The sequence below is a fragment of the Plectropomus leopardus genome, chromosome 10 (assembly GCF_026936395.1).
Source record: "Plectropomus leopardus strain MGB_pleo_1.0 chromosome 10, ASM2693639v1, whole genome shotgun sequence".
In the NCBI taxonomy this organism is placed as follows: domain Eukaryota; kingdom Metazoa; phylum Chordata; class Actinopteri; order Perciformes; family Serranidae; genus Plectropomus; species Plectropomus leopardus.
The window spans coordinates 2,001,448-2,014,042 of record NC_142185.1 but is presented as its reverse complement, the minus strand read 5'-3'; the positions used below and the strand labels follow the sequence as shown (position 1 = coordinate 2,014,042).

The following is a 12,595-nucleotide window of genomic DNA, read 5'->3' as shown; positions in this document are numbered from 1 at the left end:
TTAAAACATCGAATGTAACCTATATGTGTTAAATGTATTACTAAAATTTTAGAAAAAAGATCGCAACGTGCACACACACTTCCACCCAGCAGAGGGAGCGCAAAGATCACTTACAGAAGGAGAAATAATATTAAATACGAAGAAATACGATTTTAAATATTTTAAGAGGGTACACAGATATAGTTGTTGCAACACATATACACATTTGAACTTAAAATCTCATCAGACTGCTCATGTTCTGTATTATGTGGTCAACTTTCTCTTTCGCGCTCTTTCCCTGTTTTTCCTTTTACGTTTTTTTTTAAAATGTCATTGTACATTTCCTATTTTACTTGTTTTTTTATTCGTAGCAATCAACGCACACACTCTATCATTGTTGCCTTTTTTGTATTTTTAATATTTTCAGCAAATGCAGAGAAGAAAAAAGAAAAGGGGATGTTTTGCGACAGTGCTGCTCACGATGTGGCGGCTGTTTTACGACACCAGCTACGTTCGCGGCACACGTGTGTACAGTCTTACAGCCGGGCGGTGTTTACTCCAACATGGCCAAAGTTTCCAAGAAGAAAGCGAGTAAAACGCGACCAAAAAAGAGCTCCAAGGTAACGGCTGAGCCCGCACCGGAGCAGCAGGATGCACTCTACGAGGACGACGAGGAGGGATTAGACGGAGAAAATGAAAACATCACCAGTGAAGAGGAGCAGGAGGAGGACGGTGAGGATGAACGAAAACGCCAGAAGCTGCTGGAAGCCATCAGCGCGCTGGGAGGTAAGAGGAAGAAGAAGCTGGGGGAGAGATCCGAGGCTGCCCTCAACGTGTCCGAGTTTACGGTCAACGCGGAGGGGGAGAGGGACAAGATCGACCTATCGGACCTGATCGGGACTGTGGAGACAACCCCGGCTGTCCCCGCCAAGACCAAGAAGCAGCTCCAGAACCTGCAGCGGAGCAAGAAGACCATCGAGTGTCCTTTGAGCAAGCAGGAGAGTGAGAGGATCCAGAGAGATGTGGCGTTTCAGAAGGCCGCCTCAGAGGTGACCCGCTGGAAGGGGATCATCAAGCAGAACCAGAGGGCCGAGCAGCTGGTCTTCCCTCTGAACCAGGAGCCCTCTGGCCCCAGACCCATGGAGAGGGTGGTGACCAGCTGGAAGGCACAGACCCCGCTGGAGCAGGAGATCTTCGCCCTGCTGTCTGCCAACAAACAGCCCATCAATGACCCTATCCTGACACCCGCAGAGGAGGCCTCCATGAGGGCCATGAGCCTGGAGGAGGCCAAGATCCGCCGGGCAGAGCTGCAAAAGGCCCGGGCCCTGCAGTCCTACTACGAGGCCAAGGCACGCAGAGAGAGGAAGATCAAGAGCAAGAAGTACCACAAAGTGCAGAACAAAGCCAAACGCAAAGACTTGGTGAAGCAGTTTGACGAGATGGTGAAGACGGACCCCAGCGCAGCCCTGGAGGAGCTGAATAAGATGGAGCTGTCCAGGATGCAGGAGAGGATGTCACTCAAGCACCAGAACAGCGGCAAGTGGGCCAAGTCCAAGGCCATCATGGCCAAGTATGACGAGGGCGCCCGCAAAGCCATGCAGCAGCAGCTGGAGGTGAACAAAGAGCTCACCCAGAAGCTGGTGACCTCGTTGAATAATGAAGAGGAGGACGAGGAGGAACAGCAGGAAGAAGCAGGTGACCCAGAGGTGCTGCCAGATTTTGTCAATGATGCAGAACAAGGAGTGGATGCTGCAAACCCCTGGATGAGAGGGAAGCTGTCTGAAGATCCTGCTGAAAAAGAAATGAGTGACACTGTGGATCTGACAGCAGAGGAGCCCGGAGCACCAGAAAATCTAGCACAAGAAGAGGAGGAGGTCATGGAAACTGAAGAGGAAGCGCTTCTCAGAGAGTTTGACAGCAGGAGGAAATGGCGTGCAGCTCAGGAGATGGACACAGCAGCTGTAATAGCTGTGGAGGAGGAGCAGGTGGAGGCTGCAGCAGAGGAGCCGGAGGTGTCAGACAGAGAGGAGGAGGAGGTGGAGGAGGAGGAGGAGCAGAAGGAGGCTGCAGCAGAGGAGCCGGAAGTGTCAAACAAAGAGGAGGAGGAGCTCTCACAGTTCACGAGCATTTTCAGAGGATTAGCGGCTGAAGCTGCTGCAGACGCCGGCCACACGGACTCTTCAGCTCAGCTCGAGGAGGGACTGATGAGGGTCAGGACTCTGGAGGACATGGAGCTGCTCAGTCAGGAGACGGCTGCTGCTGATGAAGCGCCTGATGAACCCCAGCAGCCCCCGGCCACAGACACCCTGCACTCTGAAGGTCAGACAGCAGGCAAAGGCAGGAAAAGGAAGAGAGGGATCGAGCTGAAAAAAGTTCTCACCAAAGAGACAAAAGTCATCCAAGGCCCCCTCACTCCAACCATCGAGGATGCTGAGGACTCAGATGAAAAGTTGGACCAGAGAGGGATCATCAAAGAGGCCTTTGCCGGAGACGACGTCATCTCCGACTTTCTGAAGGACAAGAGGAAGCAAGAGGAGGCGGGGAAGCCCAAGGTGGTGGACCTGACGCTGCCTGGGTGGGGCGAGTGGGGAGGCATCAACCTCAGGCCGTCCCGCAACAAACGCAGGAGGTTCAAGATCAAGATGGCGCCACCCCCACCCAGGAAAGATCAGCACCTGCCCAGCGTCATTATGTCAGAGCAGAGGAACAGCTCCATCAGCCTCCACCAGGTCAACTCGCTGCCCTTCCCCTTTGAGAACCATGCGCAATTTGAGAGCACCATCCGCTCCCCGCTGGGACGCACCTGGAACACCGAGCGCACCGTGAAGAAGATCAGCAAACCCAAGGTGCTCACCCAGCTGGGCGCCATCATCGAGCCCATGGCCCGGGAGGAGCTTATGAAAGACAGCAAGCAGGGGCCTGCTGGGAATAAAAGCAGCATGGACTCTAGGAAAAAAAAACACTAACGGCTTTTACTGATAAAAAAAAAAAAAAAAAAGCAGGTTGTTAGCTACTGCTGAGCTTCTGTTTGGAGCCTCTGTGTGTGTGTGACTGTCTGCTTGGGATGCTGATCACTTTACATCAGTCTATATCATGAGAATATTTCAGCGTTAAGCCTTTTTCTGGAGCCTTTCATATTGTATATTTGATATCAGGATATGTTAAATGAAATCTAAAAAAGAAATCAACAAATAATGAAGATTGTTTAAAATAAATTTCATCTGTGGAGTTAAAGACATGCGTACAAGCCTGTGAGTTCAATTATTCACTGCTAGTCTTTATTTGCTCACTTATTAAATACATTACAGAGGGACTCATGCAACAACATTCTCTTAAATTTCTCTCATATTTTCTCTTCACCCTTAGAGACTGTTTGGTGCATTTTACATGCTTTTCCTTCTTCATTTTTTTGATCATTTTGACTGCGTTCATGCATATGGCATACATTTCAGGAAGATTGTGTATTTTTGTTAAATCTTGGAATTTCCCACTGAGCTCCTACAATAAGTCTAAAATACACTGCAGAAATTAAATTGTTACATTCCGAATGTTAAGGTAAAAAATGCTCCATTGAAACCTATTCAAACTGACTTTTTATTTCTGGGTGTCATTCTGGACTTTTGACTTGGAATTTGTCATTTTTGAGTGTTTTCTACATGATGATGTCATTTTTCACCATGGAGAAAATATATGCTAATTCCACTAGGTGCACTATCACAATCATTGTTGCTGCTAATCATTGACATATCACATATCCCTTTGGTGATTTAAAAAACAACAACTTTGTAGTATACTGAAAAATAATAAAAGATGTTTTATCTAAAAACATGGTGGCATCATGACGAAAACCTGCCATTTAAAGTGTTGATGTTTATGATTAGGAATGATGAAAATAATGACTTAATGAAAGAAGAAAATCATATTAATAAATAATATTTTTCAAAGCTTGATTTTGAAAAGTGCATTTTGTGTGCAGAGCGATTCACTCACAGCTTGCACAAAAGCAGTTCCTTTGTACTTGTACTGCCTGTGCATGTACAAAAGTCAAATAAACTTCTTTAATCTTGAATCAAGTGTGTGCAATATTAAAGCTGGCCCTAGGGTTTTATTTTGTGGGACGAGAAAATATAAGAAGTCAACTCCCGATGCACCAAATGTTCTTAAATATCCAAAGCTGCTCTGACCAGGTTTGTTCAATGATGAATCCCACTGATAATAAGTCACCTGTTGGCACAGGTAACAAACTGTCTGTACCATGCACAAAGACTGTGGCACATGTTTAAGATTGGAGAGATGTCACTAAAACAGGCTGTGAAAAGAAGAACTTCTGCAGTGGTGAAATTTACATACTGTTAAATAAACTTAAAGTAAATGTGTTTTTCCAGAGTGTCAGTACTGATGTTACAAGAAAATCTAAACCCAGTGTGACAAAACATCTGCAGTGTTAGCAGCAGTGGTTGAGGAAGTATTCAGATCCTTCATTTACCCTAAGTATAAGTACAAATACCACACTGTAAAAATACTCTGATACGAGAAAAAGCTGCGCATGATAAATATTACTTAGTGCGTAAGTATAATCAGGGAAGTGTATTCAAGTAAAACTATTACAAGCAAATTACTGAATGCAGAAAAAAAAAATCAATAAACCAAATATGTGTGTGTGTGTGTGTGTGTGTGTATGTATGTATGATAACTTGCTGCTTGTTTGTAGACAACCAAAATAAGCTACCAAAAAGTATTGCAATACTTACTACTGTACTTAAAATAGGGTATTATACTGGTACTAACATAAACACATTTTGAACAAAACCCAGCTGTATTTTCAATAATGTATAAAGCTGAAATGATTAATCCATTAATCAAAAAGTCAATGGAAAGAAAAAAAAAAAATCTGCAACAATTTTGAGAATGATTGATTGATTTCATTGTTTTTCAGCATAATCTGGAAATAATCCTCAATCACAACCCTTATAATAATAATGATAATGATGATTATAATAATGATGGGGAAAACATCCCCATCTTCTTTCATCTTTAGATCTTTATTTCAAACATGGGAGAGTAAAATAAAATATAACACACAAAAATGCCCATTAGACATATTCAGTAAAAATCATATTTATTTCATGTCTTTAGAAAAAGTTCATAATACTTTTAAACATGAATATTCCCAATTTCTGCCCTATTATTCACAAACACACCTCGATCAAATTAAATTATAATTAAAGTCAAGACAAAGTCAAAATAAGAACAGACATGTCTGAATACACACACACAAAGAAAACACATCAAAACAAAAAACCAAGTCACATTATCAAAAGCATCCACCTGTCATGTACCCTGTGTTACTGTGCCACTCCCCCTTTCTGTTCAACCAGCTCAAATCCCTTCAATATGTTGTTTTGAAAAAAAAAGTTTAAATCAATTAAATATTCTACATGTATTCAATTCTACAGCTGTTCTGTAAACTCCCCTCTCAGACTGTAATACAGTGATATTTTGTGTCAGGCCTCACTAATTGTTTCTTGAACATAAAATTTCCTCTCAAATCGCGTAAGTTCCTTTCATTTGAAACAGCTCTTGGATAATATTTGGTAGTAGTTGACGTCGGCATCATTTGCGATTCTATTGCGTTCACATTTCTGTTTAATTCTTTTGCAGTTACACGAATAAAATCCACTTTTCATTTATACATAAAATGTTTACAAGTTGTTGGATCAAAATGTGTCACTGAGAGCTATATGAATGATGTAAGGAGCTGCGGCCGGCTGAGCAGCAGGTCTGCAGACGTGCTGCAGCCTGGTCACACTTCATTCAGCAGCAGAGTGTGTAAGCTGCTCTTGCTCTGTCTGACAGAGGGAGAGGGTCACAGTTATGAGTCATACAGCATCTAACAACAGCACCTTACAAGTTTGTGCTCCACTTGCCTCTCCTTCTCCTTCTCTGTTGATTTTCAATGCATTTGTAAGGTCTATTCAGCAGTGTCTAAAAGAAAAGCTATTAGAGTTGGGTTAAACCTTCACATATGGGTAAGAGTGCATGCTTTGGCACCTGACATCTCTGTATTTCACATGATGGACACTCTATTAAAGCAGGGGATCCCGTAATGGACTATGCATCAGTTCAGGTAATGGTTGTCAGCCTGAGTACCCGAGAGGCAGGGGAGAATTCCATTAGAAAGCTTATAGTTACTAAATCAGTCATTCTCCATCTTCCTCTCTATCGAACCACCTCTTTGGGGCAATTACTACAGCTTCATACAGCTCTCAGCAATGAAAAGAGACCTAGTCCTTGGACTTCCTCCTGCCCGCTGGACTGCAACGAGATCAGACAGTGATTCTTGCTGAAATATATGAAGGCTGCTGCGGCTTTAATGGGGGGGGTGGCCTACAGCCCCTGTGATGAAACATGTTTTTCTCTGTAATGCCCATTTATGAGATCTGCTTAAATATTTGTTTGAGGATGAAGGAGCATTTATGCCTACCCTATTGGTTGACTGCAAAGCACTGAAGATGCAATACTGACTTCTGTTTTATTCCCTGGTCGGTTTCTGCAGCGTGTTTGCAGAGGACAAGAGGACTCACTGCATTTATCCTCATCCACAGTTATTCCATTCTAATTAACCTGTTTAGAACCCAGTTATGTTGCAAATACAAAAAAAAATTTAATGATGATTTTTCTACTCTAAATGCACTCATAAATCATTAAGTTTTTTAAAAAAAGTTTTCAATTTTCTTCTGTCCATAAAATATATTCAATAGACAAATATGGTAAAAATGACAATAAATGGTCTTAACAGACCTTTTTTCAATAGTTATTTCCATAAAAGATTAACTCATATCAATGACACATTACATATCTATTATGATATTGTTTTTGTCACTGTGACTGAACATATTCTCAATTTCAAAAGTATCTTCTGAAAACAGTATGTGGAAAACCTCCAGAGATGAATATTCTGTCAACATAATCAAAAAGATGCATTGAAAGTTGGCTGAATCATTAGAAAATCAAATTTTAACAGTATTTCCCTGTTAAAACATGATTTTGTCTTGGTGACATTTAGATCTAGCATCCATTTCAATGGACAGATATTTTTTAAAGAATTATTTTTTTGGGCCTTTTCACTGTTATTAGACAGAGCAGGACTAGGGTGAAACAGGGAGAGAGAGGGAATGCACATGCAGCAAAGGGCCAGGGCTGGAGTCCAACCTGTGGCCACTGTGGCGAGGACATAGCCTTTATATATAGGGTGCCTGCTCTACCAAGTAAGCGAATGTACACTCCTAAGTGAAAGCTGTAAGTCTTTCATGGTATTTTGACATGTATCAGTAATATAACATCTCATGTTTACTTTAAATACAAATTATGCACTTTAACAATATGATAAATGGATAAAACGGGCCTAACGTTCCCTCCTTTCCTCACGGTCAGCCATGCTTGTTAAAAAGGGGCATGGCTCTACAGTGGTCGACTGTAGATGATGTGGAACACTGTGATTGGCTTACAGACATCCCATCAAATAAGTGGGTGGTGTCAGATGACAGTAATCACAGATCTAGGCTTTGTAGAAAAGTCAGGTTCATTGGAATGGATGAGGGATCTGAATGGGTTAAAGAACAGCAGCGTGGAATTAAATTGACATATGAGTGACTTTGTGTCACACACTGCACTAAATGTTGAAAGCTGCAGATTTATTTCTCTGTGGCTTCAGTACAGTCCTACATGCTGGGAGGTCTGTGTGTGAAACAATCTGATAGAGGACTCTTAGCCATTTCCCCTGTAATCCAAGGCCCAACTCCATTCCCACCCTGACAGGTGTAAGATTAACTTAGTTAGGTGCAGAGGCGCTCATGCGCACCAAATTAAATTAATGGAACAAATTTCCCTCCTAATTAAGATGAAAATACGTGTCAGTTGTAACCTTGCTGAGCACTAATTATGTACAAATGATTTATCATCTGTTTCGTCCTGAATAGCAATGGGCTCACCTCTCCGATAGCCCTGGCTGGCTGTTAAGAGATGGCCCCTGATTAACAGTGACAGGTTGTGCTGCGGAGAAGCTGCACGTCGCCGGACAGCCAATGGGAGCGGGCCTGAGCTCAGACTCTCCTCCCTTCCATTAACCTACATTGAGTGTGCAGCTGAGCATCACTGTGCCTCGGCTCTCCTTCTTGTTTCTCTCCTCGGAATGAAAATAAAGTACATTGAAAGAGGAGAGGTGGGGGGAGACAGTGTGACTGATGCAGGCTGAAGGAGCAGGGAGGGATGAGAGGTAGAACCTGAATCCCACAAGGTGTGCCATGTGTACACTGTAAAATCTGACAGTTTGATTTTAAACTATCTAGGAAACCGACTGCCTTGAAAAATGTAGGTAAATATAACTATTAGTTTTAATGTATGTTTACTTGAGATCTAATGGGTAAGTGTACTTAAAATACAGTAATATTGATCTGCTGGTTGCATACTAGTCAATCATATTTGTATTTTCTTAAACATGTTAACAAAACAGAACTGGCAGATCTCTTAACTGCATAGTCAGCAAAATCCTCTTTTAAAAACATTTTTAAAAATCTGTGTTTCCTGCATGAACAATATGTAGTCTGCTGTTTTTCAAGCACAGATTTGAGCAAACAGCAGTAGCCAAATCATTTCATGTGTGCCTGCCCACCTGTTTTAATGGTTTGTTTTCTCTACAGCTTTCATAATTTAACCCGTAGGGCCCACTTTAATATTTCACACCTGTATTGCCCTGAGCACAAAATGCACTTTTCAAAAAGGAAGCTTTAAAAAATATTATAGATTCATATTATTTTTTATTTTCATTGAGTTTATGTTTTAACCAACATCAGTCCTAATCATAAACATCAAATATTAATTAATTTTCAAAATTATAAATTATAAATTCCAGGTTATTGTCATGATGCCACTATTTTACATGAGAAAAAAATATTTTGAATATTCCGCATGCAAATAAATTATTATTTTTTTACTATCACAGCTTGGGATATTTGCAGCAACACTAATTGTGACAGTGCACCTAATGGGAATATCATCTTTTTTCTCCATATGCTAACTATAGTTAAGAAAATGACACCATGAAGTGGAAAATAATAAAAATAAGAAATTCCAAGGCCCAGAAATAATACAAGTCATGTTTTTATGCTTTGATGACCGTGGGATCAAAAATGTCAGTTTGAATGGGTTTCAATGGAACATTTTTTGCACTTAACTGTATGAATGAAACAATTTAGTTTCCACGGTCGCATTTTAGACTTATTGTAGTGGCTGAGCAGGGAATTTCAAGATTAAACAAAAACTCACACTCACAATCTTGCCTAAATTTATACTATATGCATAAATACAGTCAAAAGTATCAAAAAATTAAGAACTGAAAAGTGTGTAAAATGCACCAAACAGCCCCTGAGGGTTAATAGTTACATTTACTTTACTTAACAATTTAAGGCAGTCAATTTCCAAGATTATTTGAAGTAAAATCAACTTGTCAGATTTTACAGTGAGACTGGATTAGCATGTGCCTGAATGATCTAACTAACCGAGGAAGATGAAGCATCTTTAACACTCTCCTCCTCAAATAACAAATTGAATAACACAGAATACAGTCAAGCTCATACATCAACATTTTACGCCCGGCGGCGGATAATTGCCTCTAAGTGCCTTAGAACAAAATAAGCTTGTATCACCCTTGTAGCAGCCTGAGGCCAGCAGGTGGTGCAATAGGTTAAGCCTGCCAGAAGTCACTATGAATTCCTGTGGGCTAAAATATCAAAATAAGCAGGGCTTCATTATACAATTACAGCCTAACTGGGATATTCCATCTTATTTCCTCCTGCCTTGCAATTACAGATATATTTCAATGGGCAGCAGCTCTGATTAGCATTAGAATCAGACTCCCTTGTGATGCTAAGGACACACCGGCCAATCTGTAATCATTGTTCCGCAGGCTTGCTCACAGGGGATACAGCCCGCTTTGTCATTATCATTCAATATGCCACACACATGCTGGCATAGCTTCCGTGGTGCTGCCAGCAACAGGGTATTTGCATTTTCCTCCTCATAGTCCCAAGAAATTGCACAGACAATCGTGCAAATGACTCCTCTCTGTTTTCCACAAGCTGAAGATGAGAGATGCCTTTAAAGACACAGAGAAGCTCCCTCATTCTATGTCTCATTTCCTCGTTGTCTGATTCTTCTCCTGCAATTGTCTGTGTGTGCGTCCTCAAAATGTCATCATGTACAGATGTCAGCTCCAGCCATTAGGGATCATTTGACTTTCTATTGTGATTTGGGGTTATTTAGCCAACTCCTACCTCTGCCACAATTTGCTTGTTGGATGCTTCATTGTTGTGTTAAATGTCAGTATGGCTGCACAGAGGAGGTACCTGTTTTCTCCAGCTCATTTCTCTTTTCTGCTCTTAGCAGAGCTTGTCTGTCCAAACTTGGCTATTCCCTTGCTGCTGGAGACATGGCACAGCTGTGCTTAATGCAGATTCAGAGCATGTCAAGCACACAGGTACACAGAGAGAGAATGTCAAACATTCATTGTGAGGGGGACCTCCACTTTTCTGCAGCGTGCCCTGTGGGTGGAGGATGTTGTAACGGACACAATGAAAATAAAACTCTGCTGTGACAAAAACATATAAAGGAAATGGAAGTCAGTCTTTATTTTGATTTGAAGATAAAAACAAATGATTTTACATTCTTGTGTGCCAGTATGACCAAGACTCCTTCTCTACATTTTTTAAAAGATTTAACCCTTTGAAACCTTAAGGAATGGGTCTGATTTCTCTCAGAAACATGGGAAGCAGGGAATGAACAACTTAACAAGATGTGGCCCAAAAATGAGCAAGAAATAAGCAAAAAAGATACAAGAAAATGAGCAAATAGATAAATAAATAAAAATTGCCCACAAAGTGATATGAAATTATTTTTAAATTATTTAAAATTTTAAATGTTGTTTGCAAATTTTTACTATGAATGTTATTTTTTTTCTGTGCCATAATTTTTTATATAGAATTATACAAACTACAGATGTAGTTTTGTGGACATTTGTCCCATGTTTTTTTGATATTTTTCTCCCCCTTTATTGTCAAATAATTTTGAGTTCATTTTTTCATTACCTGTCACCCTTTTCTTGTCACTTTTTTACTAATTTCTTGAACTTTGTGGGAGCTTTCTTGTCAAGTTGGTCATTGCCTTTTCTCGTGTGTTTTTTCAAAGATATTACACTAGTTTGCTCAGGTTTCAAACAGGCCTCAAATTGCAGAGTGCTCAGGTCATCCCAAACCTGTGACACATTCACTGCAGCATGCGCGCAGCAGCCATTTTCTTTTGTTGCTCCCACACCCTTTTCCCAATTTACGCCTGGTGTGCATGGTGAGAGATCCCGGAGCCGCGGCTTGGCAAACAGCATCTCCCACATCATGGCTGCCTGGGGATTGGCGGATGAGGCAGGGAAGAAGGGGGTTAGAGGTTAATTATAGACAACAGAGAGGTCACAGGGCCTATTATTTTGGAGCCGGGACCTGCAACGCTCCAATGGGGATGACATTTACGACGAGGGCTCGGCCCCACCCCTCCATCACCACCCCGCGCATGCCATCACTCACGTTTATACCGAAGCAGCCGACAGTGGGACTCAGTGGTCTGATAATGAAAAGGCCCTTAGCGTTTGGCACAGGCAGGATGATGAATTGAATCCCTGGCTGTTCTCTGGCTTCGTCAGGGGGCCTCCAAGTAGCCCTTGACAACTAATCGAAAGCCCCCATACCCTCCTCTTACGTACCACACTTCCTTTATCACTCTAATTATTAGGGTTAAGTGAGTCTCCCATGGGACTGAGAGCAGTACAGTGCAGAGAACCTGTCGAGTCATCTCACTATATTCAAAATAAATGGCAAAAGCGTAAATGAATCACTGTAGCCGCCTGGATCTGAGGATAGTGAGGTTGTAGCTATGGGCCAGTCGTTCAAAACAAAACTGTTCAAAATGAAAAAAGGTTTTTTTTAAAAGATTTGACAACATAAAAGAATGTGAAAAAATGATTATTTGCTCAGGACAGGGGATACTCTTTTTTTTTTTTTTTTTTTAATTTTGTGCACAAATCTGATATGCAGAGCCAAACTAACAATGAATGCATGTCTCTGAACAGGTTTTGAGTGTGAATCACATTAGGTTTCCAATGCAGATCTGCCTAAAACTTATTAAAACTTACTAAAACGTTATTTTTGAAATGTTGATAGAACACAATTGCGAGATGACTGTGTTTCCACTGAGTGATGTTCTGCAACTTCTCCTCTGGAGTTAACATTACAGTAACCATGGTGATGGATCAATCAATCAATCAAATCTTTATTTGTATGGCACTTTTCATACAAAGAGTAACACAAAGTGCCTAACAGAGATTAAAAACAATAACAGAAATGAAAAACATCAATGAAAATCAAGAAAAATACAGACAGCCTGACCCTCCCACCCCCACATATACGTACGCAACAACACACACACAATCATGTAGATATTCCCACACATATTCGCAAAGGCACCCGAACATCCACCCTTACCACCCACACACACGCACACATACACCAACACA

At 41.3% G+C, this 12,595-nt stretch overlaps 1 protein-coding gene across 1 annotated transcript; it reads left to right on the top strand.

Moving 5' to 3' along the window:
• The first annotated feature begins 472 nt into the window (after positions 1-472).
• On the top strand, positions 473-4,048 carry LOC121948991 (U3 small nucleolar RNA-associated protein 14 homolog A). The gene has a single exon (XM_042494574.2). The coding sequence runs from the start codon at positions 543-545 to the stop codon at positions 2,943-2,945; it is 2,403 nt and encodes an 800-aa protein (XP_042350508.2). The 5' UTR covers positions 473-542; the 3' UTR covers positions 2,946-4,048.
• Positions 4,049-12,595: the final 8,547 nt, after the last annotated feature.

Coding starts and splice junctions, on each gene's coding strand:
- LOC121948991 (XM_042494574.2), top strand. CDS start 543: ATGGCCAAAGTTTCCAAGAAGAAAGCGAGTAAAACGCGACCAAAAAAG.